Here is a 27,681-nt window from a genome sequence, read left to right on the forward strand (position 1 = left end):
GCTTCCTATCTGACAAACGCCTCATTTGTATGTTAATGTTGAGTTGTGATTTCCAGGGAAGGCATTCAGTGTGTTGTAAAGGGCCTTACTGGCAGATTGCAGCTAAATTGATGCTCGACTCACTAAATATTTACCCTACACATCCCACTTAATATGTCCAAAACCAGGCACACTGTGAAATCCTGAAACCTGATTTTGTGCTTGTGAAAGTCAGGAAGCTGGTAATGTCAGCACGGAGCAAAGCGAAGCGCTGTGCGAGTCCACCAGCACATGCCAGCACACCTCCGGCCCACCCCGCAACCTCCCCACTCTTTCCGTGCTGTCACCCCATACACCGGGGCTTGCCTGGCTGCTCTTGCCTCAACACCAGGGCAGCGCTGCAGCTGGCCCCCCACTTTTCCTACCTGCAGTTCTCACAGCCCAGCTGCCCCTTCTTCTACAGGGCTGCCCATGGCCAATAGAGGATACATCCTATGGCACAGCTGGGGAGATGACCACTGTGTCTTCACCTGATCTTTGCCACGTAGTTTACCATTGGGAAAAATGTTTTGGGTTAGGACAGCCAAGGTGGTGCTTTTGTGCCCTTGTCCAGCCCTGTCTCAGATATTCCTAATGTGCTAAAGCTGGCACAGTGATGAGGGGTAGGTTGGAGACCTCATAGCTCACTGTTTGTTTTTATTCCCAAGCCTGTTCTCCCAATGAGTTCCAGTGCAGTAACAAGTCGTGCATCTCCATCATCTTCGTGTGTGATGGTGACAATAACTGCGGGGATGGCAGTGATGAAAGAAAATGCTCCCCTCTGACCTGCAACCCCAATGAGTTCCAGTGCAACAACAGCGTGTGCATCCCAGAGCTGTGGGTCTGTGATAACCAGATGGACTGTGAGGATCAGTCGGACGAGTCCGTAGAGAAGTGTGGCTACGATGCCAAGGCCCTGAACACCTGCGCGGCCCATGAGTTCCAGTGCGGCAATGGTGAATGCATCCACCTGAACTGGAAATGCGACGGGGACGAAGACTGCAAGGACAAGTCTGATGAGCAGGATTGCCGTGAGTGCCTGCAGGGGTAGGGCAGGGCTGAGGGCACTCCTTTGTGGGGGAGAGGGGCCGGAAGGCTGCTGTGGGCTGTGTTGTAAGGCAAGTCTTTGATGTCTGTGCAGCAACTGTGTGCCTGACAAGGAGCGTTTGTCTCCCAGATGGTGTGGCTGGGTGCCCAACCCAGCAGGGTCAGGTATATTGCAGACTCCTTTTATGCTTTTTCCTTCAGGATTCAGAGAGGAGGTGCCAGAGCTGTTGGATGGTACCGTGCCTCAGAAGGTATCTGTTTCACTAGAAAGACAAGGAGTGGAAAATGGGAAAAATGTTCAAAGCCTCAGGCTGCATGGTGGGGTCACGGCCTGGAGGTTAGAAGCCACAATGCTAAAGGGAATATATGATCAGGAGAAAAAAAAATAATTAATTTTCTGCCTCTGAAGTTAGAGTATACTGAACAAGGCAGTCAAGAGCAGCACCTCTGAAGAATCCAGTTTGAAATGCACTTTGAGCTTGGCTTGATAAAGGCACAGAGCTAATAAATAATGGATTTCTTTTCAGCTGGCTTTATGCATTTAACATGGTGGTGTTGGTGTGCGTGGTATTTTGAATGTTTCATCTATTTTTAGCCACTAAACTGTTCAAGCTGGTCACTTACCTGAGGAGGGAGGGAGAGAGACACAAGAAAATAAGAGCAAAATGTTTTGCTAAAATATTCATCATCACAAGATTGAAATAAAATAAAATACTTACATAGCTGTATATATTTAGCAGCTCTGACATTGGGCCACCTCTGGGGAGGAAGGCAGCAACCAGCTGCAGAAACCAGACATTTTTGCAAAGGTACCTAAGAAAATTTACCACTTTTGCCAGTGCCATCTTTTCATACCCATGACAACACTGAGTCCAGGCGGGTGAGCTCAGAGCAGCTGTGTGGGAGAGCCCTTCAAGGAGTGGGGGATCACTCTGCCACGCAGAAAGAGGCAGGTGTAAATTCAGTGGCTTCTTTAGCAAGAGGAGGAGGATGTACTAAGTCCTGGACACCACTGTTTACGCTGCAGGAGAGCTGGGGAATGAGCCACAGGTAATCCTGGAGCTGCTGTGCCTTTCAAGGAGCCAAGGACTCTTTTAAAAGAGAGATGAGAGCAAAGTAGGAGAAGCCAAATATGTTTTGATAGGAAGAGAGCAGCTTTGACTGCTGGGTACAAGGATATCATTGCTGTCAACCCCCTTCCAAGTAGGGATGGATTAGGTAGGATGTCTTTTCCTTCATCTCCAAGAAGGGGATACAGGAGCTGACAGAGCTCTTGGGCAGCAGGTACCCAGGCAGTACTTCCAGGGTCTGAAGCGTCACAGGGACAGTGGAGTCAAGAGACAAAGTTGCTTCCTGGCATCCATTTCAGCATGAAGTGACTGTAAGCCAGCCAAGCAGGAGCATGTCCAGTGGAGATGTGCACTGCTAGCTGGGACAGTCTGTGTTGTTTGGTGCCTGTTTTTATTCTGGGATCTCCTGCAGACAATCCTGTACTCATATCCCCTCCGAATCAGGAGGCAGTGGCTAGGCCCACATCGCAAACACAGGTGAAGAACTGGTGTCTGGCGCAGGGTACTCCCAGCAGAACTAATCTCTGTCCCACTCTGTCACTGCATTCCCTGCAGTGACAGCAGCCTGGCAGGATGGCTGAGTTTAGACAACTCGGGAGAGGTAAAGGTGAGCTCCCTTCTATTTCCAAGTGGTGAAAGAGGGGAGCAGCTTACACATGGCACTTTCTGATGAAATGTCTCTAAAATTTCAATCTCTGTCATTTAGCTTGAAAGGAATTTTTTTAAGTCTTTTACAGGCCCTGTTTACTTTGCTCTCTGCTGCGTGAGTGGAGTGGGACTGTGCCCATGTACCTTGCTGAGGCAGAGGGAGCACTCTGTTTCCCAGCTTCTTCCCTTGATATGACAGACACCAGCAATATCCAGCTGAGCTTAAACTGCTGAGATGTGAGGCCCAAAAGGAGCATGGCTCTGACAGCATCCCTCAGCTACAGAGCAGCTTCACCAAGTAGCACCTCCAGATACACCAAGGGCAGCCTCCCTAAGGCAGAGGACACAGCTGGACACTGCTGCAGCATAGCACGGTGCTGACAACCAGTGGAGGAAGGAGGAAATGTGGCAGAAGTGACTTGAGATTACTATATCTCTCACTAGTGGAGATTTAGCACTCAAGGTTTTTTTCCAGTAAGTCTCAGTGCAGCACAATGTGCAGCTTATCTACCCAGGAGAAATGAGCATGTGAGCTGCTTCTGCTGCTTTCAGTCCTGTGGGCCAGGAAACAGTGGGATTCAAAGCCCCATGTTTTAGCTACTGCAGTGCTCCTCTATACAGACTGCCTGGTTCTGCCCTTTATGCCCACAGAAACTAGGAGTCACCCCAGTGCCACAGAGGTGCACAAGCCTGCTGCTGTTGACACCACGGGGAGGCGAATCTCTAAGGTAGTAGCCAGGAGAGGACTTGCAGCACTGAGTGCTTGTGTAGCTGATGGGTCAACTGGGTCAGAGTCAAAACTAATGTTGCTTCCCCCATCCTAAATGCAGCTGTTGCTTGGGTACACGTGCCTGCAGTAAGAAAGTGACATTTGAGAGCTCTGGAAACGCAGCGTGACTGTTTGTCTGTTGGACTGAAGAGTTTAGGGAATGACCTTTTTTTTTTTTTTTCCCCTCTCTCCAGAAATTCTCTTTTTGAGATCAGTATCATGTGGCACGCAGGGAGTTACAGATGCGTGACACTGCTCCATCCCCTTAGCAACAGGGATGGCACAAGTACCGCTAGGTTTGACTTGATTAAAACTGCAGATACCAGCACTACGTCTTCTCTTGCAAATGGGAATCGTACGGGGTTTGCATTGTATAAAATAGAGGGATGGGAGCTAATGCTTTAAAAAAAAAAAAGTCATGAGGCCATCACCAGTCATTTGTTATAATCATTTTGGGGTGTTAAACGAGTAGAGCAGAAATGAAGTGTGACAATTGGTGAACAGGTTTTGGCAGCGAGACAGCAAATAAATAGGAGGGAATGAGTCATTTCAGGAAAGCCTGTGAGAACATTGAGTGGTTAGGTTTTTTCCCTAGCATATATATTCAAATATGTATATATATTTATAAAATGAACATTAGGCTAGATTTATTAGTCTCCAAATCTGGAATGGTTAGATTTTAAAATGTCCTTTGCAACTTACATTAGGGCATCCAGGAGGGAGAATAAATAATAAATAATAAATAAAAACTGACAGCTAGAAAGCAGATCCCTTGAGGCCTGACCTCACACTTTTTGTGCCTCTGTCTCCCCATCTATAAAATGGGATTGATGCATTTTGCAAATGCTGGGGTTTTCTTGAGATTAAGTTCATTGGGGGGGGGGAGCAGAAGACAGAAGAAACACAGGCTCACACTTGGAATCTGGAATATATCTGCTGAATTTGAGCAATACAGCTTTGTGCCCAGTATTTGCAAATGGGAAGTGTGTCTGAGTGTGCCTGTTACTTTAGCAGGGCTTTGGTAAATTGTTTCATATTTGATTTGCAGAGCAGAGGAGATGGCTATAAAACTGCTGAGATTTCACTGGTTTAAACCCTCCGATAGCACAGCAATTTTCTGGACATCTTGTACAAATAAATAGCACAGCTCTTCCCTCTTCTTGGGATATTGCTCTGCTTTGGGAATGGCCCTGATGGCAACCTGCTGTCAGCTCTGCCAGTGGTACTGAGATGGGTTTGTGTCCCAGCTTCAGGATAACAAAGTTCATGGCCCTCTTCCCTCGAACTTACACTTTCCAGGCCAGGTATAAACATAGCATTCTCTCTTCTCCTACTGAAAACCACACTGAAAATAGAAATGCTGTATATGCATTTTAATATCTTTGTGATCAGTAAGAGTTGTTACTGTATCTGCTCTTTTTAGATGTCTGTTAAGAGGCTCAGGGGCCATTCCTCAAAGGTCTGAACTTCCACAGCTCTGCTGGAGTGAGAAGTGAGCCAGGAAACCAAGCTTGGTCTCCAAACTTCTGTGCCTTCTTCTTGAAGCAAAAGCTTTGTGCCATGATGTTGTACAATCCTACATCTGTGTTTTGCAGTCCCTGTAGCAACCAAGCTAAGAGCTGTGCTGTCATTTTTCTCTCAGTCTTGTGGTACTTGTGCAACATTCTCTTTGCAGTTCCTGCAAAATTCTCCTTCATTTTAATTTGTTTTAGGATTAGAAACCTTTCTATTCTTAGCATTTAGCTATAACTGCTTTTCAGAAGAGCTTTGAAGATTACAGTTGAAGACAATTAGTAGGTTTTATAACGTCTGCCTTCCAAATCTGTAGCTGTTGTCATGCAGATTTACTTGATAAACTGGAGACCTGTTCCTGCTCCAGGAAAGACAAGACCCCCATTGGCTTTGATTACATATTGCGCTTCTGTGGGGGGTTAATACTTATAGTCAGAAACGGAGGACCATCCTTTCCTTTTTCCACATATAGAAGTTGCTACAGAAAAGGTGAAGTAAACTGGTTTTCATGTTGGGGGTGAAGACAAGAAATAATTGTGGCAAGGGAATTTTCAGCTAGACAGTAGGAAAAGCTTTGCAGTGGCCAAGGTTTAGCTTGGAAGAGGTTGGGATTGCCTTGGGGGAAGGTTGTCTTTCCATCGTCAGGGATTCTCCAGGCAGGTGGTTGTACATGGCAGGAACGGTTCAGGCAGAAGTGCCTCTGCCTCCCTGCAGGAGCTCTCAGTGCCGCTTCCAGATCTGTGGTCTGTGATTCTCCCAGACCACAGCTTTGTTTCTTTCTCTCCTTCATTTTTCTCCATTTAGAGCAGCAGTTCCCACATGCTTAGTTTGGAGCTGCTGTCCCAGATGTCCCACGGAGGTTTCCCATTTCTGTGCCTGGGTTTATTAGCTGAAATGTGGCGACACAGCTGGACCCATAACTATGCTTATTGCTTGGGATTTTTTCTCGCTTTGCAGCTTTTTATGAATATAGTGCATATGGCTTTCCTCTTCAAGGAGCAGTGCTATTTCCAAACTTTTCTCATGTGAATACTGTGTATTTCTAAAGGCAGGATTTCTTCCTTCCCCAACCAGCCCTGCAGTTGTGGCTTTCTGTCTCTTATGCCCTTCACCGGCTGAAGATGCGCTAGAGCTAAGTACAGTGAAGCAGTCATGAATCTGGATCCTGCATCCTGTTGGATGCAAGAACCGTGCTGAGCCTGTGTGCAACTAATACATTATGGTATCGATGCTAGCTCACTTCATGTCTGTGGCTCTTCCTGGGTTATCTAAAAGTAGTAATTTTTGTATTAGAACCAGTTTGTCAAATTGTCAAGGAAGGTCTGCCACGTAGCTCTCACCTCCTAGGTAGTAACATCAGTGCTGACCTCCTCTAGCTATTCAGAGGCAGTGATTTTCTGTCATATATTATCAGGACGCAATCAGCAAGATGGAAAGGCTAGAATCAAGAGCTCTCCAGGGTACGCTGCCTTAATAGGATTTTAAGAAAACATCTGTAAGACGGTCCCCTCAGAAGTAAGCTGCATAACATGTTCCAGGAATGAGGAGCCTGTATTGCCAGTGAACTACAAGCTGCAGCCTTTTGGGGGCTAGTGAGTGCCTGTACGCTTTGTCTGGTCCCAGCTAGGGAGGTCTCTCACTTAGTGTAACCTTGGGGAGGGAAACATAACTGCTTTTAGTATGGTCAGTGCAGCTGTCTGTTTTATTTTTTTCCCCAATTTTGCTGTTCATCAGATCTGTTTTGAGTCTGTAATAATCTGACCTGGGCAAATGAGCTTCAGGCTTGAAACCTGGCCTGACATTGTGGAGCTGTTTTTGGCCCGTAACCCCAAGAAACACCAAGCCGCAGTGCAATGGAGCTCTTCTGCCTTCCAGTGGTCTGTTAGCTCATGGGCATTTAGTAACCCAAATGATCATGTCTGGGTTGCTAGCTTCATCCCTAGTGTGACCATGTTTGCTTTGGCAGAGAGAGTCAATACATGTCTCTTGCCCATGCCCTGAGCCTGAACATGTTTTGAAATATATCTTAAATATCATTTTTTCTGAAGGAAGGAGAGCTGAGGAGCCTTTGCCTACCCAGTGCCACTCCGCACTCCTAGTTGGAAAGCAGCCTGGCCTCCTACATAGACTGAAGACCCCAGAAGGGCTCCACTGCTGATAGTTTTGCTGCCTGCTTGCTTTCTTGTGTCTCACCTGAGAAGCTTCACTGCCTGTGCTGATTCTGTTTTGACTAGATCTGCTCATACAGGCTTTGGGGCTCTTTTCCCAAGGACGTAGAGGGTGATCTGGGATGGCAGAGGGGCACAGGAGGACAGTGGCTGAGGCAGCCACTGCCTCTCTTGCTTTGGTGGAAGCAGCCGATGCTCTGTGACATTTGCTGACAGAGGGTGCAAAACTCCAGCAGTGTCAGAGGTACATGGCTAAAAGGTACCACGTGAAAGATTCAAGTCCTGTGTGGCTAATGCTTGAATGTGTTGTCTTAAAGCTCTGGTGACCTGCCAGCCGGATGAATTCCAGTGTGGCGATGGGACCTGTATCCACGGAGCAAAGCAGTGTGACAAGGTGCACGACTGTCCTGACAACAGCGATGAGGCAGGCTGTGTCCAAGGTAGGTAGAGACAGCTCTGCACTCCTCATGCTCCATGGTGTAAGCCTGCAAGAGCTGCATGGCCACTGGAAAGGGAAGAGGCCTGTGCTGCTCCTCTGGGCCATGGCAGGCTGATGCCTGTAGAGAGTTTTAAGCCGTTCTGGCAGTGGGGTTGCTTGGGAGAGATGATTGTGCTGAGCAGGCAGACTGCATGACTTGAAAAGTTCCTTGCATGATACTCAGGCTTAATGTTCATTTGCTTAATCGCATCCCATTTCTGCTAATGACACCCTCTTGAAGCTTTATGTCAGGCTTTTTGTTGTCATGAGCCTCGTCTAACTTAGTTGCTTTCCTCTCTTGCCCGACATGACAGAGTCAGCATGTGAAAGTCCCAGCAAGTTTCAGTGTAAGAGTGGAGAGTGCATTGACGGAGGCAAAGTGTGCGATTCACATAGAGACTGCAGGGACTGGTCTGACGAGCCTCTGAAAGAATGTGGTACAGTACTTGCCTTCTACGTGTTGCTCCTGTTGTAACTGCTTCCCCTCTCCTCCATCTGGTGCTCACAGCTTTGAGTGTAACCACATGTAGCTGCTAATGCTATTTCTCACTCTGCTCCTCTTTCCTTGCCTTTATTCTCTCATCACCCTTCATATGAATATAATTAGTAGCCTAGTCTGATCATCTGTAAGTTTGAACTGTGCCCTTCGCAGCTCAGCTTTTATTCTTGGAGGGATGTATGAACTGAGCACGGGACTAGGAACCAGGAATTCCCCCTCTCCCCAGATACTAGTGTCCTCCATGGCACAGACCAGTTTACTTAGCCTCATTGCCTAAATTATCTTTGAATTGTAAGGTGATGATAACATCCTAAAAATTTAGCATTGGGAACTTGCTTTGAAGATGAAAAGACAGAGTGGCAGCAATCACTGAAAGATTACTTCAGTCATTTCTGGGTTTTACATGTTGTTGTTGCTGCTTCCCTTAGAAATGGCAGCAGGTTGTTCTCTGCAGCGTCCTGCCAGCTCTGATCTAGTGAGAATGCACAAGCCATGAGAGCCAGGTCTGCAGTGGGGCTGTCAGACTCAGCAGAACAGAAAGCCCAGGCCAGAGAGCTGTGCTGCTCTCCCTAGGGCAGCCCCTCTCTCACCTTTCCCACTGGGCATTGAGGGCACCAGCTCCAATCTGGAGCATTACTCAGACACATTTGTGTTTTTCCCCAGCGCAGAATGTCTCAGACAGGCATCCCTTTCCATGACATTGTGGAGCACCAGTAGCATGGAGCTCAGTGCCTGCCTCTTAAATAACTCACATACAGGAAGAACTGTCAGTCTCTCTTCTGTACCAGACAAGAAGTGTGAGTGCATGCCTAGTGAGGATGCTCTTACCTTGTGCTTTCGGTATGCCCTTGCTTTCTTCCACACTAATCCACATCTCCCTGTCTTTCTGAGTGGGTGTTGCAACTTGTCTGTCTGTGGAGGTCTCCCAACAAAGCCAGCAGCCCAGTTTGTCTTAGGAGACTGGGCAGTGGCACAGCACAGCTGGGCTTGGTGCTCAGCCTTACAGTGGTGCCATGGCTGACTTGGTGCAGTCCCAGGCTGGCAGTGAAGTGTCATTTGAGTTAGGAAGCTGAGCAGAGGATAGCCCCCAAAGGAAACATTTCTTTAAGAGTGCAGAATGATGTGGATTGCTGTGAATGTAATGCCCACACACAAGTAATCCATGCAGAAGGCAGGAGGTGCAGGACATGCTCCTCATCTTGGTGTGTCTTGTCTAGCTGTGTGCTAGAGACTGCAGTGCCCTCCGAGATTCCCCAAAAAAGCATGGCAGAAGACAGAACATCACTTATTTTAGGCAGGCAGTGAATATACTGCTGAAGTTTGGGTAATGGGCAGCAGCTGCCCAGCAGAAAGAGAACAGGCTAATGTCTCTGCCTGGCTCCTCCTCAGCTCCTATTGAGAAGTGCAGCAAGAGAACCAGCACTTGATTTACAGTCTCTAAATCCATTCCACAAAGCACCTCTGAAACCATGGGAATCATCTGAGTGAGGGTTTACTTGTTAGTCGAAACAGCCTTTGTAGTATTTTACAGAGAGCAGTTGTGCATGTTTATGACCCAATTTGCTGGAGGCCTTATGCAAGTGTAGGAATAGGTGATATCCATTAATAAACATCATTGAACAGTGACAACACATTATGTGACTCTGTGGACACCTTGGAGCCTAGTGAACTTGCTCTGTTAATAAGGTATTGATATCTATATGCGTGTGTCTTTGATAGGAAGGTGAAAGCATCCCAGAGCTGAGATGGGGTTCCTTCTGGCATGGTATTTTCCTAGTCTTACTGACTTAATTGGTTTGTGGTTGTTTTCACTTTCTTCCAAGAGCACTGGTTTAATGGCACTGCTGTACTGCTCACTGCAGTGTGCAAGGAAGCAAGAAGTAAAAGATAAATGACAAATTTGCCTTTAAATTGCATTATAGATAGAAGCAAATCAGTTTTGCTTGTTCTAGTGAGCCCACTATCCCTGAAATCCCACAGGCTTCTCTTCAGCAGTCTTACTTAAGGAGAGGGCTTTCTCTTCACCTTGCATAGGTTAATTACAACAACAAGAAATGTTATTTCTGACAGGAAACCAGCTTTCCTCAACCTTTCATTCAATTCTAGTTACAAGGATCCATTTAGTCTGTTTTTCATTTCAGCACTTGAAAGTAGGATCAGCGAGGTGGCCTTGCATTAGACAGGGACCCAGGAGAGGATGGGGGCTGTTGCTTCATAAATTGCACACTTGGGCTGATGCAGGCTGCCAGCAGAGACTGTCATGTGGGAGGTGTTTGTGGGAGGACTGTATCTTAGTGCTAATGGAGTATCTCTGACAGACTGTACTTTGGTGTTTTCTGGAATTTTCGCATAGATCATTCCTTGGAGCTAGATGGGAAAATAGTACAGTATTTCAAAATAGCTGGCCCCTGGGAGATCAGACTCCCCCAGCATGAATTATTAAAGCTCAGAGAGACTGTTCAGAAAAGTCAACATGAACTAGCGCATGGGGAAGAAGGAGTCTCCTGGAGAAAGCCCTCAGGTCCCTTGGAAGTTTCTCACATGTGGCAGAACATGCTCAAAGCAGCAGCTCTCTGATGGGATGAGATGCAGAGATTCACATACGCTGTATCCCCAGGGCTCCCTGTTCGTTTAGCCACTAGCTTTCAGTCCAAATGATCTTACAGTGTTGGTTTGGAATAATAAAGAACAAGAAAGTGATATGGTGGTGGCTTCCTATCTGTGAAGTCACTCATATGCTCTGTGGGACCAGCTCCTGGCTCCCAAAAGCTGATAGATAGGGGAAAATTTCTGAGGGCCTCTCTTAATTTTATTCAATCCTACAACTAAAAGCCCTCCTTTGTCATAGATAATCTGTACATCCCTTCCAGGTATTAATGAATGCTCTATGAACAACGGTGGTTGCTCACACATATGCAAAGACTTGAAGATTGGTTATGAATGTGAATGCCCGCTCGGATACAAGCTTCTGGATAAAAAAACGTGTGGAGGTAATTTACATGCAAACAGCAGTCCCTTGTGTTTCACCATACAGAGACATGATTATATTCACTTCAGCATTGCTCCATCACAGATGGTTTGATTTCAAGTTATTGATGGGTTTCAAACACTCCTTTCAGACATAGATGAATGTGAGAATCCAGACGCTTGTAGCCAGATCTGCATTAATTACAAGGGGGACTACAAATGCGAGTGCTACGAGGGATACGAGATGGACACCCTGTCCAAGAACTGCAAAGCTGTAGGTAAGACAACGCCACAGGCACTTAAACTCTGCTTGCTCAACATCACAACTCCAATAAGAAAACATGCTCGCAGGGCTGAGGCTAGGGGAACAGAAACAAAAGGAAACTAGCAAAGCAAGCAAAGACATTTCATTTCAAGCAGCACAGAACTGCTGCAGTGATAGCAGATGCGTCTCTAGGCAAGAACTACTGATCATGCAGATCAGAATATTTTAACAGTGTACAGAGCAAGATTACAGTCACTAGTTGGCTGTTTGAAGCTGAAACTGGAAAAGAAAGTCTCTTGACAGGTGTTATTGAAAACAGTGCAGTAAAAACATTTAGTGGTAGTAGGAAGGAAGGAAGCATCCCAATTAAAGCACAGTAGGTTAGCCACCTCTCTGCCCCCCCCAGCCTCTTAGGCAAATACCAACATGAACACCAGCAGTTTGCTCAACGTTATTGCAAAAATGAATGTTAATGTCAGAGGGATAGAAAGTTGAATTGTGCAAGACTGAGCATTAGCCATGCTGGGGGTTTCTTTAATGGAAATAGTGGGTCTCCTGGAGAAGGGTGAGTTACCTGCAATACAGAATTGCTTCTCTAGTGTTATCCTGCACATCCGTGTGGCCTCTTTCTTCCTAGGTTCTATATGGTATGCAGAGTGTCCTGCTGTCCTCATAAAGTTTGTTAGTCTCACACCTGCAGTGAGTTAGGACTGACCCAAATCCTGGGATACTGATCTGCTTGTTGGTTAGAAAATTCTGTTGTGCCTGAGAGTCTGTGCTGGGAGCCCTGCAGCATGACGTATTCCAGAGCTAGAACCTTGTCCCAGCTCTTCCCTTTCACTATCATGTTCCTCAATCCCCTTTTGTCCTTCCCAGTGGAAAGATGCTCTTCGCTAGGGTCTCCTACTGGCTGCTGTTGGAGGCAAACCAGTCTAACCCACTAAAGCTTGTTCTGAGCCTCCCATCCTGTCCCTACCTCAAACAGGGAAGTGCACAAAGAGCTAACTAAAGCCTTAGCTGTTTGACTCACAGCTTATTTTAGTGACACTTAAGAACACAGAGAATCACGTGCTCCGCTGCTCACAGAGGGCAAGAATGTGTCTGAGCCTAGAGACATACGTGTCTGCCCCCTACAGTAGGAAACTGGCCTCTGTGGGGCCCGCTGTGAATAACCGTGGAGGCCAAGGTCCTGGCTGTGGTCTTCTAAGGAAAATAACTGTTGGATTTCTATGTGTCCTGCTCTCGTGTCTTTTGGAAAATTCATCTCAGTTTTATGCTTTTTGAGAGGCTCTGGCCTGAGATCACGACTACAGTAGCAGTATCACCAGCAATGTGGCTCTATCATGCCTCAAGTCTGGCTGCCTCCCTTCCCTCCAGGCAGCCCGGAGGGCTGTCTCTTCCTTGTCCTGGCCATGAGTCCCCAGAATCTGCCCCATGTATTTTGTATCTAAAATGTGTAATTGAAGGTGAGGACATTCTCCAGAGTTTTGCTTGGGCAGACCAATAGCCAGCATGCATCTCGTGACCACGGAGGGCCTGCGGTCCTTCACGTCTGCGTGTGATAGCTCTGCCTCTGGAAGCCATTTACACTTGCTTCAAAACTTCCTTACAAAGCAGAATTATCAGTGACTGACAGTTCTGTTGTTATTTGAGAAATGAAAGCTGAATCCAGCCCTTGGGTCAGCTGCTAAAATGACAAATGCACTTATTTTCTGTGGTAGGCAAGAGCCCGTACCTGATCTTCACCAATCGCCATGAGGTCCGTAAGATAGACCTGGTGAAAAGGGACTACTCCCGCATCATTCCCATGCTGAAGAATGTCGTGGCGCTGGACGTGGAGGTGTCAACAAACAGAATATATTGGTGTGATTTGTTCTACCGAAAAATCTACAGGTAAGGGGCAAGAGAGAACACGTGCTTTGGTACCTTTCCAAAGCTATGGTTCAATCTGTACCCCTTAAGGACAATCTGCAGAGAACAATGCAGGGTACAGTGAACCTGAGGGCTTTTCTTCCCTTACTGGATTACCTGTTGTGGCCCAGACTTTGTAAGCTTTTTTAGGAATTGATAAAGAAATCAGGGGCTTGTGCAGTTATCTGGTTTGATAATACAGGAAGGCTTTTCGTCAATAATAGATCCTGCTGCATTTGTGCAATTACACGTCGACTCTTGTTCACTGAATCATAATATTGCTAAGCGATGCTGTGTGCTTGCTGTACGTGAAAGCCCAAAGGACTTAGCATCTGAAAGCACAAAGGAGGCAAATGGTGGAAGCAAGGAGGTAGCAACATAGATGCTAGCTGCCCACTGTAGTCTCTGGTAGACTGGATTTAAATTCACAGCACTTGACCACAGTACACATTCTGTAATTCTCATTCTCCCCCCTCCTTCAGATGTTTTTATGGCATCCATCACAGTATTAGGTACCAGGGCTTGTGAGTGTGCCTAGTCAAAAATGCATTTAATTTATGCGCTGAAAATCCCCCATGTATATTCTGATTTGCATAGCTATTGCACCCTATTGCAGCTTCTACAGTGATTTGTTCTGGATTTTAGCTAATGATCAGGCAAAGGTTGATTGGTTTCAGTGCGTGGGAGCCAAGCCAGGGTTTCTGCAGGCTGTGGTAGCTCCCATGCCATTGGCAGGGAAATTTGCCCAGGCCGTACTGAGTATTAAGCACTCAAGTAGCTAGGCAGGTACCCTGAGCTGGGCCTGTGGGGCTCTGAAAATGGGGACATGGTTCAGAAGAAAGCTGGCTGCTTTCACTGTGTCTGATTCTATAGGCACAGGCAGGCAGGGGTGGGTAAGGGCTTCGTATTCATACACAGAGAATTATTCAAGACACACTGCTCTTTCTGTAGTTCTTGACAGTGAATGCCCTGGGGTGCTGGGGGCCACTGAACAGTGTTCATACCCTGAACATGGCTATACCAAGCCTTTTTCTTTTTCCAAACAGCAGAATTTTTCTCTTTCTTACTCCTACTTGCATTAGCTTTGTTGTAAGTCCCACCTTTTCTGCAGAGCAAGCTGTGCAATTATAACTTCTTAACAATTAATGTTCCTGTTTAAGATACTGCTACTATCACTAATACCAAACACTTCTAAACAAAAGGCCACCATGTCCTTCCAGCAGAGAACAGGACTCCACCTGCAGGAGTCCTCTGGGGAAAAGCAGTCTATAGTTGAGAGGCTACCACAAGGTGGAAACTATGGTGCAGGAGGTAATTGCTGGCAAGAGATCCCATCTTTCTTAATGCTCACCTCACTTGCCTTTCCAGATCCTCTCCTATTCAGATGATGTCCCCCTTTGGGCTGTCAGAAGATCTTTTACAATATTTAGTTACTGGGAGAATTGAAATGTCACCTGTATTTCAGCCTTCCCATTCTGAAAGCCACAGGAGCCTCTCTCGGCTTACCCACCAGCGCAGCGAGTCACACTGAGGGTACAGCGCAGCAGCTCACCGCAGTGGTGGACAGGAAGTATTGAACACGACTATTTCACTAGGGAGGAATTAACTGACCTGGAGTTGTGTAGTTAGAACATGTGGTGCTCGGCAGACTAAAATAACAGAGTCCTGGGAGCACTGTCAGATGCCCTGCAGAACCCCGATGATACTGTTCGTTTGGTGTTGGGTCGGAGAGAAACCAAAACCATTCCTTGTAGTGAAGATGCAGTAGCGTGCTGTTAATCCAGGCAGACTCTGCATAGCCGTTCCAGCCTGGGCCACAGACCATAAAACGGTGTCAAGAATTCCTGAGTTTAGACATTTGTTTCCAAGTCTCTGATACTGGAGAGCTCAGCTGCTGTACGACTTACCTTCTCATTCCATGACCAAAGGCAGGATGAACAGGAGTTGTAAACCATCTTGCAGTTTCGGGGCGGGGGGCAGAAACTTTCTGCTGTATTGTTACTCTTTTAAGATGTACCAAGTTATTCTAAGAGCCAGACTAAGCTCTTAGAAACACTGATGCAAACTCAGAATAACTCCCATTTCAGTTCACTCAGTGCAATTGATATTGGTGCAGGGGCAACAGAGCAGAATCAGCCTGTGCTTGTAGGACCAACAGTGAGTTATTTATGAAACATCCATGTGGAGTTTGCTGCCTTTCATTAGCGTTTTGAAAGATTTGGAGGCTGCCACTGATATTTAGTGAACATTTTCTTTGGATCTAATGAGATCACTTGCCAGATTAGTACAGCTCCATGAATTCCTTTGATGATTCATAATTAGTTACACAGGTCCTAATTCTGCAATACATTTAAGCACATTTATTTGCATGCTAAGTTCAACTCTGTTCAGCAGAGCACTGGAGATTATATTTCTAATGTCTGTAAATTCCATGAATCAAAGTTAACGTGCCTGAAGTCAAATGTTTTGCTGAATGGTGCAGATATAGCAGGAGGCAGGTAGAAAAATGAAATGACAGTTCCATTCTGGAAATGCCTGCCGTCCAGATATAGGGAAGTAAGTTGTAGGAGAAAGCGGAAGGTTGCAGCATGCAGCCATAAGAGTTTCGATGTCAGTCATGCTGCCACATGCGCTTCCTTTCCATGGGGTTGCAGTGGTGCTACCTGGCGTTCAGCTGTCTGAGGTCCAACCCCATGCACATGTGCATGGCCCCCTCTGTGCCACATGCCAGTCCAGTGACCAGTCCTGTCTTTGCAGTGCCTACATAGACAAAGCGAGTGATACAGCTGAGCAGGTGATTTTGATAGACAGCCAGCTGAACTCCCCTGAAGGACTGGCAATAGACTGGGTTCATAAGAATATCTACTGGACGGATTCGGGAAACAAGACCATCTCAGTGGCCACTGCGGATGGAAGCAGGAGGAGGACACTTTTCAACAGGGACCTCAGTGAGCCAAGAGCCATTGCTGTTGATCCCACACGGAGGTAGGTGTAAAGACCACAAACACTCCCTTCACCAAAGACGTTCCAGTCTTCTTTCTGCCTCTCTTACAAACTCATGGGTGGTTCTCATCTCATCAAGACTTCAGATGCCCTTTAAGAGAGCTAGATCCATTGAGCTTAAATGGGACTGCTGAGATGGTTCAACTAACTCTTTGCAAGGCCACTGCTGTTAAAGAAAGTTCTGAAAATAAGGGTCAGGTCATGAGTTCCATGGGCCTGAGCTGGTCCAGGCACTTGGCTTGTGCTGGAAATGAAGTAGTGTGTCTGACACGTATGGGCTACTTGGATGAGTGAAGTCCACATACCTAGCAGATGCACCAGGAGATAGTTTGCATGGGGTTACTAAGGTGAGATTTTGCATTCTGGTGCAAGTTTTGTGGCAGAGTGCCCTGTGGGATGGTATGTGGCTCCACTAGGAGCATATCCGAATTAACTGAAGTGGCTGAGGGGCTTTGCTGTAATAAGGAGAGAACAGGGCACCTCCTACTCTGATTAGTAGTGCAGATTTCTTACACTAGAGTCCAATTTACTGTTTTCTTGCATCTGTCTCAGGTTCATGTACTGGTCTGACTGGGGAGACAAAGCTAAGATCGAGAAAGCTGGCCTGAATGGCGTGGGGCGGCAAGTGCTGGTGACTGACAACATCGAGTGGCCAAATGGCATCACACTTGGTAAGTGCCCAGGTTAGAGCTACAGCATCCACTGTGGCTGACATAAATTTATTTTTATTGTTAAACAGGAAAACAAAATGGTAAATGCACAAAGGCGCCTGCACACAAAAATCCTGGAAATACTCTGTCACTGCTCACCAACACGAGCGATTTTATTTCAGTAGCGAGCGTAGGCAGTAAGTCTTGCCACAGTCAGAACCTCATACTGCAGGAGCTTTGAGTTGCTTTTAGGTGTGCCTTAAGGCAAAGGGGAATGTTAGGGGAGGATGCAGAGCTGCAGCAACCCTTTGGAAGTCCAGGAAGCATCAGAGAGTCCTTGGTGCTGGTGTCTCTGGGCCTGGACCTTTCTCAGCAGCAGTGTCAAGATACTTCATTGGACTGATTAATGCATGGTACATCAAGGAAAGAGACGTAGCCTGCAGCGCCCATTCCCTGTCGACATGCCTTCCCAGCCGCTCTGGGTAGGGGTAGCGAGGTGGAACCCATCTTGGCTCATACCCTGCCCTGCTGGCCCACAGAGGGCTGTGGTCGTTCTCACTGCCACACTGAGTTGCAGGAGTGGAGAGGAGGTTTCCTTCCTTCCTGGGGCAGCAGCAGCAGCAGACACCCTTGTCTGGAGTTACAGCCATTTGTGTTTAACGCCGTGCAGATGTGAGGTTCTCTGCTTGGTTTTATATTTGAAAATTCTGGCCATGACAAGGATGTAGGAGAAAATGCTGCTACCTTTGCATAGTGTTGAAGTGCTACTGCTGTGAACAAATAATGTTATCCTTTAGTAATTAAGAAATTAATTAATGACTTGTTTAATTACAGAACTTGTTTTGTGTTGGCACTCATCCACTTGCATTCTGTTTAGTGAATCTCATCCAAAATGAGTGAATTTGCTCCAGGAAGAGAAAATCAGTGCTTAGCATTCTAAATAACATTGGATCCTTCCCTCCCACTCTTGCCTGCACCCTCCCCAAAACCTGGCTGGTTGTGGTAGGGGTGTCCCCACCACCAGCGTTCCCCCAGCCTGCACCACAAGAAGGGTTTCTGGACCCAGGATTCTTCTTCACTGAAAACGTGTAAAGCGCACGGCTCCTTCAGAGAGGTGTTTCATTTGAATCACAGTAGTTGTTCTCCAGCAAGAGGCCAAGGACTGAATAGCCTTGAGAGGGATGAAGCTTCTTGCTCAGGCACCGATGGAGTGACTCTGGGAAGCCCAAACTGCTGCTGGCCTGCTCCTCCTGGTAACAAAAGAACCTCATTGTACAAAGCTGTCAGTCAGGCATTCCCCCCACGCACACCCCCACCAGAAAGTTCCTCCTTTGTAATCTTTTTTATAGGATCTTATCCCAGCATATCTGGGCACTGATTCAAAATCAGAACCAGTGTTTTTAAAAAAAAAAAAAAAAAGGCCCAGTAATAAAGAGATTAGTCATGCTGCCAGCAGGAAAAACATGCTGGGCAAGAGAAAAAGAGTTGCAGGAGCTGTGTGTAATTTTGCTTCATTGTGTTTCACTTCTCAGATTTGCTGAATCAGCGGCTCTACTGGGTAGACTCCAAATTGCATTCACTGTCCTGCATTGATTTCAATGGCAGCAACAGAAAAGTTCTGATCTCTTCTGTTGACGATCTGAGCCATCCTTTCGGCTTAGCAGTGTTTGAGGTAAGAGTCGAAAACGGATGCAGAACAGACTGAAGACTGCAAGAGGTCTCAAAGCTCTTCTTGATTAAAAGCTCTGCCTTTTGCATAGCACAGAAGGCTCAGCAAGGGCGTTTGCTGCTATAGAAACTGATCAACCTGGTGTGGGTTCAGGGGGGGAAATTGTTTTCTAAAGCCCTTAATCGGGAGCAATGCGTTGTCTCATGCTTTTACCTAATGTAGTACCAGTGCAGCCATGAGCGTAACACCTCCCACTAGAATTGGAAAATGGGTAGTGGGTTTTCCTTGATTTGAGCTGAGCCAACTGTCCCTACAGAGGCCAAAACTATTAGCAAGGGAAGGGAGAAGCTGCTTACTGTGATCAGCAGGTGGGACAACCGTTCACTGAGTGACACTGCAACCTGTCTCTCGTCTTTTGAAAGTCGGACTTGGAGGGGAGGTGCATGGGCTCAGAGCAACCTCTCGGCCTGCAGTGGAGCACTCTGCTGCTCTCAGCACCTTTGTTTCACAACATCTTTGCATACCTGTGTTGCATTTTCTGGTGCCAACAGAACCCTCGGGGAGGACAGCCCCTTAAATTTTGCTGTGTTGGCTACTTGTTTCTGTTGTCCATCCCAGCATCTGCAGAAGTATCCTCAGAAACATTTTTACCTGTCTCAGGTGTCTCAAGGCTTCAGCTGGGAGTATCTGTGCCAGCAAGGCACTCGCCGGGCTCCCCCTGCAGTCACCGTGTGCCAGTGCGTTGCTGAGGCTGGGGACTTGGCATTAAAAAGGTGCTTGTTCACCTAGTTCTGAAAGGGTCAGATAATTCGCTTTCAGGCTGAACTGCTCCAGTTCTGACACACAGACCTTGCCACACATCAGAGAAACTTCCCTGTCCAAAAAAATACAGCTGTGATCCTACAAAGACATAAGCCTATTTTCACAAAGGCTTTAGGTTTCCAACTCCTACTTCAGTATGTTCCACTGAAAACCCTATTAGTCCTGTAGATTCAGTACGCTTGTGCCATTCATTGTCACGCTGTAGCCTTACTAAGAGCAGTGCAGTAATTAATTAAATAGTACAGTTCAGGTCCTCAAATGCCATCAAGGAAGAGCTAAGACCTGCTGAGATCTGCAGAAATTACTACATAAATGGGCATCCACATTTCTGCCATTAGTTTATACGCGGCTACCCAGTGGCAGGGCCCAGGGCTAATGGCTTCCTTGCAGTTTGCATCTCATGCTAAGCATGCATTCGAAACTCTGCGTTCCCCGTCCTATCTCAGGAGTACTCCAGGGGTGTGGAAGACATAATTCAAATCCCTGCTTTGCGTGGGTGGAAGCAGAGAGACAATCCAGCTCTTCCTCCCCTGGTAGAGGATTGCCAAGTATCACTAGCCTCGGGCAGTGAAGTCGTCTCTCTTGTAGCAAAGCTCCTTTCTGTGGTTATTTAAATGATTATGGGAACAAAATCTTCAACTTTGGCACCTCACTCTAGGTAAGCTATAGCAGAGGAAGGTGTCTGGTTGGCTACCTGTCAAGGTGCGTGTCACAGCCTCCTTTCTTTTCTCTTCATTTCACTTAACTAGGTTGGCTTTTGACTCAGCAAACTCCTCTTCCTTAAAATCCTTATTCCTCCCATGCAACATGTGTGGTATCTAGGCATGTAACTTTGGGCACAGGTTTCCCCAAAACATTGCTGCTCTTTAGTATTATCCTCATCAGCAATATTTGGAAGGATCTCTTGCGTAATTTAAGCTCTGTACACCCTTCCTCATCTGAATAGCTGGGTAGAATAACAGACGACCCCTTTGCTTTTGATAATTTGCCCTTGTTCTCCAGCAATGTGGCTTTCCTTACTGAAATATATGTGTGTTTTAGCAGGCAGCAGCATACATCTCTGACCAAGCAACTAAATACTGCTTGATAACTGCAATTCCTTTCTACCTCTTTCACCAGTTATTTTGTATCTTCAATCATAGTATGCCATGCAAAAGATATTAATAAAAAAAGAAAAATAGATACTCATCTTCCAGGTGTGCCGCAGGCACTGCTCTGTTCATAGATACCTGCTTAATGCAGGTCTTATCTTTGGAAAGAAAAAAAAATCAGCAGAGGTAACGAAAGTTTCTGGTATGGCCCTTTGGTTCTGCTCATGATCCACCCTGTCTTTAAAAAAAAAAGGTTCCGAAACAGAATGGATGCAACTCTTCTGTACTTAACCAAATTTCTGGTCCCTTGTCTCAGTCTTACAGCTACTCAGAATTACTAAGCACTTTATAAACAGGTAGGATTGCTGTGCTTTTAAACATTAGAAATGACGGTGTCCAAAAAAAAAGAAAAAAGCTGCAGATAGCAGTAGCATGAACTGAAGGTGCCGCAAGGTAGGAACACAGTGCATTGACTTTGTGACTGCTGGAGTTTCATCCAACTTGAGTTGGATTTGAGCAGGGCAAGGTCAGAAATCCTGTGTGTTTCCTGCAGGACAGAGTCTTCTGGACTGACCTGGAGAATGAAGCAATCTTCAGCGCAAACAGGCTGAATGGCTTGGACATCTCCATTTTGGCAGAAAACCTCAATAATCCTCATGACATCGTGGTATTTCATGAATTAAAGCAGCCCAAAGGTAAGACGTGTCCTCGGGGTATCATGGCCCTAAATCAGGTTTATATAGTTAGCAAATGAAATGCTTCCTGATGGTTCTTGATGAGAGAGAAAGCACAGGTAATAATGTGAAATCAATGCCTAATGTTTGAAGTTCCTGCATAATTAATTCAGGAGCAGCATTTATTAAAAAGTCTGCAATTTGTTAATAGCTGTTTAATTAGCATCTTTGATAACAGTGAGTTACTCTCATCACTGTGATGCTTGCCATTTGTTATATATTTGGGCAGTTTTTCTAGTAGTCTGTAAGGTTTTACTCCAACCTGTAAAGATGAATAAGCAGCCCGATTAATTGAGGTAGGGAGTGGAAGAGAGTCTTCTTAGAGGACCTGATATTTCTTTGCCAAGAACAAGAAATAAATAATTAGAAAAATAACTTGTCTTTTCTTCCATCCTTCAACAGCTCCAGATTCCTGTGAGCTCAGCCCCCAACCAAATGGAGGCTGCGAGTATTTGTGTCTTCCTGCACCTCAGATCTCTCCCCATTCTCCCAAGTATACGTGCGCCTGTCCCGACAATATGTGGCTGGGCCCCGACATGAAAAAATGCTACAAAGGTAAATACAGCCACGTTGCTGTTTTGCTATTCCAACAAAATCATACTTGGAGTGAATATATTTCCTGACGGTGGAACACAAACATTAGCTTTTGTATGCCACGTACTTGCTGCCTTCTGCACACAGCGTTGTGCTGTCCTTTGCTGAAAACTTGCTTATTTTTGAAAGCATAACCAGAAAAAGATACAGCAGGAAGAGGAAAAAAGGGATAAGGCTCAGCACTGAAAGTATGAACGGTCAATAAATCATCAAAATTTGCCACGTTATTGCCCTACAGATTCTGGATCTGGAGAGGCCACAGTCATTGCTGATAATATCCTGAAGAGACGGGTGGTTTCAGTGCGGTTTTCCCTAACATGCAAATAGTTCCTAGTACAAATTCAGTATCTTCTGAGGTACTGAAAAAAACCCTATGTTTTTGAACTTCTTAACTGCCTTCCATCCAGAGTGCTTTATTGCTATTAATAAATAAAGCCTGACTTCAGGAAATCATTTCTGTAGCTTTAGGCAGACAACTATCGATGGTCTGACTACCTGGTAAATAGAATTGGAATTTGGTTTCTGCATCTAATCAGTAAACGTAACAATCCTCCCCAGATTTATATCACCATTTGTGATTTGCTTTGTGTACTTACTTTTACCGAATTTTATGTTTGCTCTTGCTTTTCAGAGCTTCCAACTAATTCAACTACTGTACTGGTTTCTACAACCGCAGCATCCCATACTGCCAGGACCACGACCATCGCAACTGTAATTGGCAGTGCCAGTAACGCCACTGAAGTCGTCCCCAAAGCTGTGCCAGAAGCTACGATTACCACCCCAAGTTTTCATTTACCTTCCACCACATCCATCCTTATCGATTCTGAGATGACCACTGGAAACAGCAATTTATCGCAGCACTGTAAGAGAATAATATTCCTCTTTTCTTTTTCTATATATACCATATCACAAAAACTCAGGCTCTGGTGGGAGACCTGACCTAACACCTGAGTTATAAACAGGTCAGATGCAGGCACATCTGTTGCGTAGCGGGAGAAATCAGGTACTCTTTCTGCAGGCACCTCTGTTACGATGGCTGATGTGATTCCAGTCGCTCGGGGTGTTAAGGAGCTTACGTCGGGTTTTCATCCAACACACGTAAAGCTGACTCTAGAGCTGAGGCCCTGAGAGCTCGTACTAGTCCTTGCCTTGTGCCTAATACTAGTTCATCCCAGTTTCAGTGCTGTTTGTAGTGCTGCGTACCGCAATATGGATGATTCTACAGGCGCTTCACCTATTTTAATGGTTTAATTATTTATGTGATCCAGAACAAGTTGTGGGTGAAAAATGCCTCCTGTCCAGCTTCAGCCCTGCTGGACGTTTGGAATTACTGTAGCCCAAGACAAGCTGCACGTGTTTTGCGTGGCTGTGCGTTGCACGTTAATGTGGCCTGATCCATGACATACGTTTGAAATTTTTCATTACAATATTAGAAAAGTATCCCGATGGAGAGCACTGATGGGGCCTCCTAAAGCTCACCCTACACAATGTGTGCGTAATGAAACACCAGCCTGCCACCTCAGCGCTAGCAGGTCGTCCCTCCAGATGGGGCTGCCAAGGCAGAGCAGAAAAGCTGAACTGCTTTTCCAATTAAAAAAAAAAGTTCTAGTCCAGAGAGAAGACTTTACTCTTCAGGACTGTCATTCAAGACCTCAAGCAGATCTAGACTGCTTTAAAAAGAGTAAAATACCTTTTTCCCTTAAAAAAAAAAAAAAAAGCAGAATAGGCAGTTTCCATTGCATCTGGAAAGCAAAAATAAACCGTCCCTGTTTGACTAGGGCGCCTTTTTGTAGTAATAGTGATGCAGCGCACGCAGCACTGCGTGTGGGAAAGCAGAGTCAGTTTCTAAAATTCATTCTTGTAAGTCCTTTTTGTGCAAATTTCTTTCAAATGCAATAATTAACTTTTTAATAAGCCATGGAAGCAAGGTGCTTTAATTGTCCACATTTGAAATAGTCTGGCTTATTATTAAGTAAATAACTATGTAACAGAACAACCTGCCAGAGGGAAGCATTTAAAAGGATAAATTGCCTTTTAAGTTCCGTGAATTGGTGTTTAAAAAGACAAACTGTACAGTTAGTTCCTCCTCTCTCAGTTCCTGATATTTTAGTAAAAATAGATTTTCTGTGCTGATCCCCTAGTATAAGAGCTTAGAGCAAACATTTTAAAGTATATAACTTGAAAGGTATATTGATTTATTTTTTTTTTATATATTTTTCCCTATAATTGTTTTTTTTCTCTTGTAAGTACAATATCAAGTTTTGGGGTCATTCTTGCGTGCTGAGGCAGACTGCAGCAATGAGTGATACATGTGCTGACTAACTCCTTAGCTGTAAATAAATAAAAAATAATGGAAAAGAAAAGCTGTGCAGATGGCTTTGAACTACATTCTTCTTCTGACAGCTCAATAAATCATTAATTGTGTCAGCACTAGAATGTGTTCCACTGTGGATTTTTAAGAGCACTATTCAGCATCCCCTCATCCACGCGTGGAATTTCCATTAAAAGTCACGTTTTTTTAAAACTGGCCTCCTTTTTTGTGCTTGAAAATTAGAGGCACAAGTGCAGTCACTCATTTCTGGGTAGAGCTTCTCTATCTGACAGCAGTGTACCGAGCGCTTCCCTGAACTGCCACCCTCTCCCGGTGCGCAGTTTGCAGTCCTGCGAGGGCAGTAGCACTTTGTGGCCAGGCTGTTATTGCTCCTACGAAGAAACAGCTCAGCTTAGCCCAGATTTGTGCACATATGCTTTTTATCTTCTCCGTAATAACTTTATTGCAGAACTTTTCATAAACTCTTCGATTACAAAAGCTTTCTGATGGGCAGAACAACATGGTTACTAACATAAAACGTTCTTTAGACGTGGCTTTAAAACCAGCAAACGAGTTAAATGATCAGAACTACTTCTGTAATTACAGATGCAAATAACGACCAAGGCTTTGATTCAACTGTGACAGCTGCTGTGATTGGAATTGTCATTCCTGTCGGTAAGCTGATTTGATTTAACCTTTGAAGGAGATCATACCAAAATGCCAGTGTAAATACACCCTTCTGCCTTTCAGGGTTGGGGTGGGAAAGAGTACAGGAACTGTTGAAATGGGGAAAAGTAGCCCGGCTTCGAGAAAATTGTACGAGGATGGATACCTCGGTGGGGACATCCCGGCAGATTCACGCCTGGCTAACAGCCCTTCCTTTCCCCTCTCCTTAGTGGTCATTGGCTTGCTCTGCATGGGGGGATACCTCATCTGGAGAAACTGGAAACGGAAGAATACTAAAAGCATGAATTTTGATAATCCAGTGTATAGGAAGACAACAGAAGAGGAAGATGAAGATGAAATCCACATTGGACGGACTGCCCAAATTGGACATGTCTACCCAGCAGTAAGTATCTGAGGAAACTGCTGACGGAGAAGATTAATTTTGTTGAGAGTTGAGCTACAGAATTATCTCCAGCCAATTACAGTGTTGGTTATTTGGCATATAATGACAAAAACCAGAACTTCTTTAATAATCCTTGAATAGGCAGAAGCCTAAACTTCTAGGCAGCTCTTGCAGTTGTCTTAGAATATAGCGGTCTATATAATAAGATATTCTGTTTAAATGAAGAATAATTGTCCTAATCGATATACACAGTAAGCTAGCAAGTGTAAAGCTAGCTATCTATCTCAAGAGCTCAATATGTGACAGCTGATTACTTATCCTCTATTGGATTCCATTGTATCTGTGCTTAGACTGCTACCAAGTGTCTAAACTGTCTTAAGGATAACTCGAGCTTCTCTACAAAACAAGTGTCGTGGTTTAACCCCAGCCAGCAACTAAGCACCACGCAGCCGCTCGCTCACTCCCCCACCCGTGGGATGGGGGAGAGAATCGGAAGGGCAAAAAGGGGAAAACTTGCGGGTTGAGATAAGAACAGTTTAATAACAAAAGTAAAATAAAAATAGAACAGCAGTAATAGTAATAATAACAATAATAATAAAAACAAGTAATAATAGTACAATAGTAATACAAAGCCAGTGCTACACTGTACAATTGCTCACCACCCGCCGACTGATGCCCAGCATGTCCCCCAAGCATTGTTGCCCCTCCCCCAGCCAACTCCCCCTGCTCATACACTGAGCATGACCTCATGTGGTACGGAGCAGCCCCTTGGCCAGTCGGGGTCAGCTGCCCTGGCTGTGCCCCCTCCCAGCTTCGTGTGCACCCAGCAGAGCATGGGAAGCTGAAAAGTCCTTGACCAGTGTGAGCGCCACTTAGCAACTACTTAACACTGCTTAGCAAGAACCAAAGCATCAGTGTATCATCGACATTGTTCTCATCCTAAACCCAAAACACAGCCCCATACCGGCTACCAAGATGAAAATTAACTCTATCCCAGCTGAAACCAAGACACCAGGGAGAATATTTTCTGTATAATATAACAGCGTAAAGAAGAGCCAGATTCCTCTGAATGAGGTTCTGTAAGAAGTTATGAAAATTTGCCTTGGCAAGATTAAGCTTTACAAAAAGCAAACACTCATTTTGATAGCAAGTCCTCTGTATGCAGAAGAAAGAGAACCTGTTCTGCATGGCAGTTTGCCTGTAACGGCACCTCCCTTGAAGCAGCAGCCTGGTGAGGTGAAGCATTGGCAGTTGTAACTGCATTGTATTTTTAGAAGAAAGCGTAAAGATCCATAAGTAGTAAGTGAAGGCAATATAGCTTCTATAGGCAGGCAGGCAATGCCCTATATTATCTCAAGATCCTGCTAAAGAGCACACTGGAAGAGGGTGTCATCCCTTAGAAGGAACTTTATCCATGCAATTCACCAGTGAATTAAACTTTCCAACACCTCTTTAGTAACACTTGAGTGAGCGACCCCATTTGGCGAAAAGAATCAGATCAAAAACAGATTTCTGTCACCATTACGCTAGGGATGACAATGAGATTTTTAACAGGAAATACAAGTTAGCAACAGTTTCAGAATTTGGTTCTAATGCGTCAAAATTCACAAGTCCCAAACTTTCTCCTCAAGGGTGTCTTTCTTCCTTCACAGCGTGTAGCATTAAGCTTAGAAGATGACGGGTTGCCATGAGGATGAAGTTGCTGCTCCAGACAACACACTCGGCAAATGTGCGCTGGATCACAGAACCGGCTGCTTCTTTTTAATCGTTATTTATGTTGCAGAAGGGTAACCACAAAGTTATAATGAACTGCAAACATCCAAAGGATGTGAGAGTTTTGTATGTATAATCTTTTATACACATCTTAACTTGTTGCACTACCCATTTGTGATAGTGAATAAGCGACAGCTGAGCTACTAACTCAATGTACATAACCAGCCAGGCTGAAGGTTCAGTAGCTATTGCTTTATTTTAAGACTATATTTATAGATATTTTGTAAATATGTTGAATATGCTTTGTGGCTATCCATCAACATAAGTAAAACAGATTCTGTACAGGCAGTTTAGAAATATTTATTAACAAAATCTGGATTATAAGATCTGTTCTGTAAATATAGTAGAGGGGTGAGAGTATTTATTTTTTGTATGTTTGGCTTGCTGTGCATAGATTATCTGTGTATATATCTATCTATCTAGGCTAGATAGATATACAAGCATATAAATATATACATATATAAAAATATATACATATATTTTAAAACTACTAGCCTACGTTTGCAAAAATTAAGGACAAGTGAATTTTTACAGGATGTTTCAGAAGTTTGCTTTGAAATCTAAAGACCCTGAGTAAGAAAGAGCTGTACTCTAAGACAGCGGACAAATGAAG

At 45.1% G+C, this 27,681-nt stretch overlaps 1 protein-coding gene across 1 annotated transcript in view; it reads left to right on the forward strand.

The window, feature by feature from the left end:
- Positions 1-26,986, forward strand: part of LRP8 (LDL receptor related protein 8) — a gene marked incomplete at both ends in the record, with an annotated part of 193,883 nt that extends 166,897 nt beyond the window's left edge. The window contains 15 exons of the mRNA XM_082311520.1: positions 687-1,049; positions 7,550-7,672; positions 8,025-8,147; positions 11,080-11,199; positions 11,329-11,454; positions 13,163-13,334; positions 16,110-16,337; positions 16,908-17,026; positions 18,538-18,677; positions 21,141-21,282; positions 21,724-21,876; positions 22,547-22,777; positions 24,833-24,901; positions 25,123-25,295; positions 26,948-26,986. Coding sequence (XP_082167646.1) covers positions 687-1,049; positions 7,550-7,672; positions 8,025-8,147; positions 11,080-11,199; positions 11,329-11,454; positions 13,163-13,334; positions 16,110-16,337; positions 16,908-17,026; positions 18,538-18,677; positions 21,141-21,282; positions 21,724-21,876; positions 22,547-22,777; positions 24,833-24,901; positions 25,123-25,295; positions 26,948-26,986 — 2,321 coding nt within the window. The remainder of the gene's footprint in view (positions 1-686; positions 1,050-7,549; positions 7,673-8,024; positions 8,148-11,079; positions 11,200-11,328; positions 11,455-13,162; positions 13,335-16,109; positions 16,338-16,907; positions 17,027-18,537; positions 18,678-21,140; positions 21,283-21,723; positions 21,877-22,546; positions 22,778-24,832; positions 24,902-25,122; positions 25,296-26,947) is intronic.
- Between the last annotated feature and the right edge of the window lie 695 nt (positions 26,987-27,681).

This window comes from Platalea leucorodia (genome assembly GCF_965183815.1).
Source record: "Platalea leucorodia genome assembly, chromosome: 5".
NCBI classification, from domain to species: domain Eukaryota; kingdom Metazoa; phylum Chordata; class Aves; order Pelecaniformes; family Threskiornithidae; genus Platalea; species Platalea leucorodia.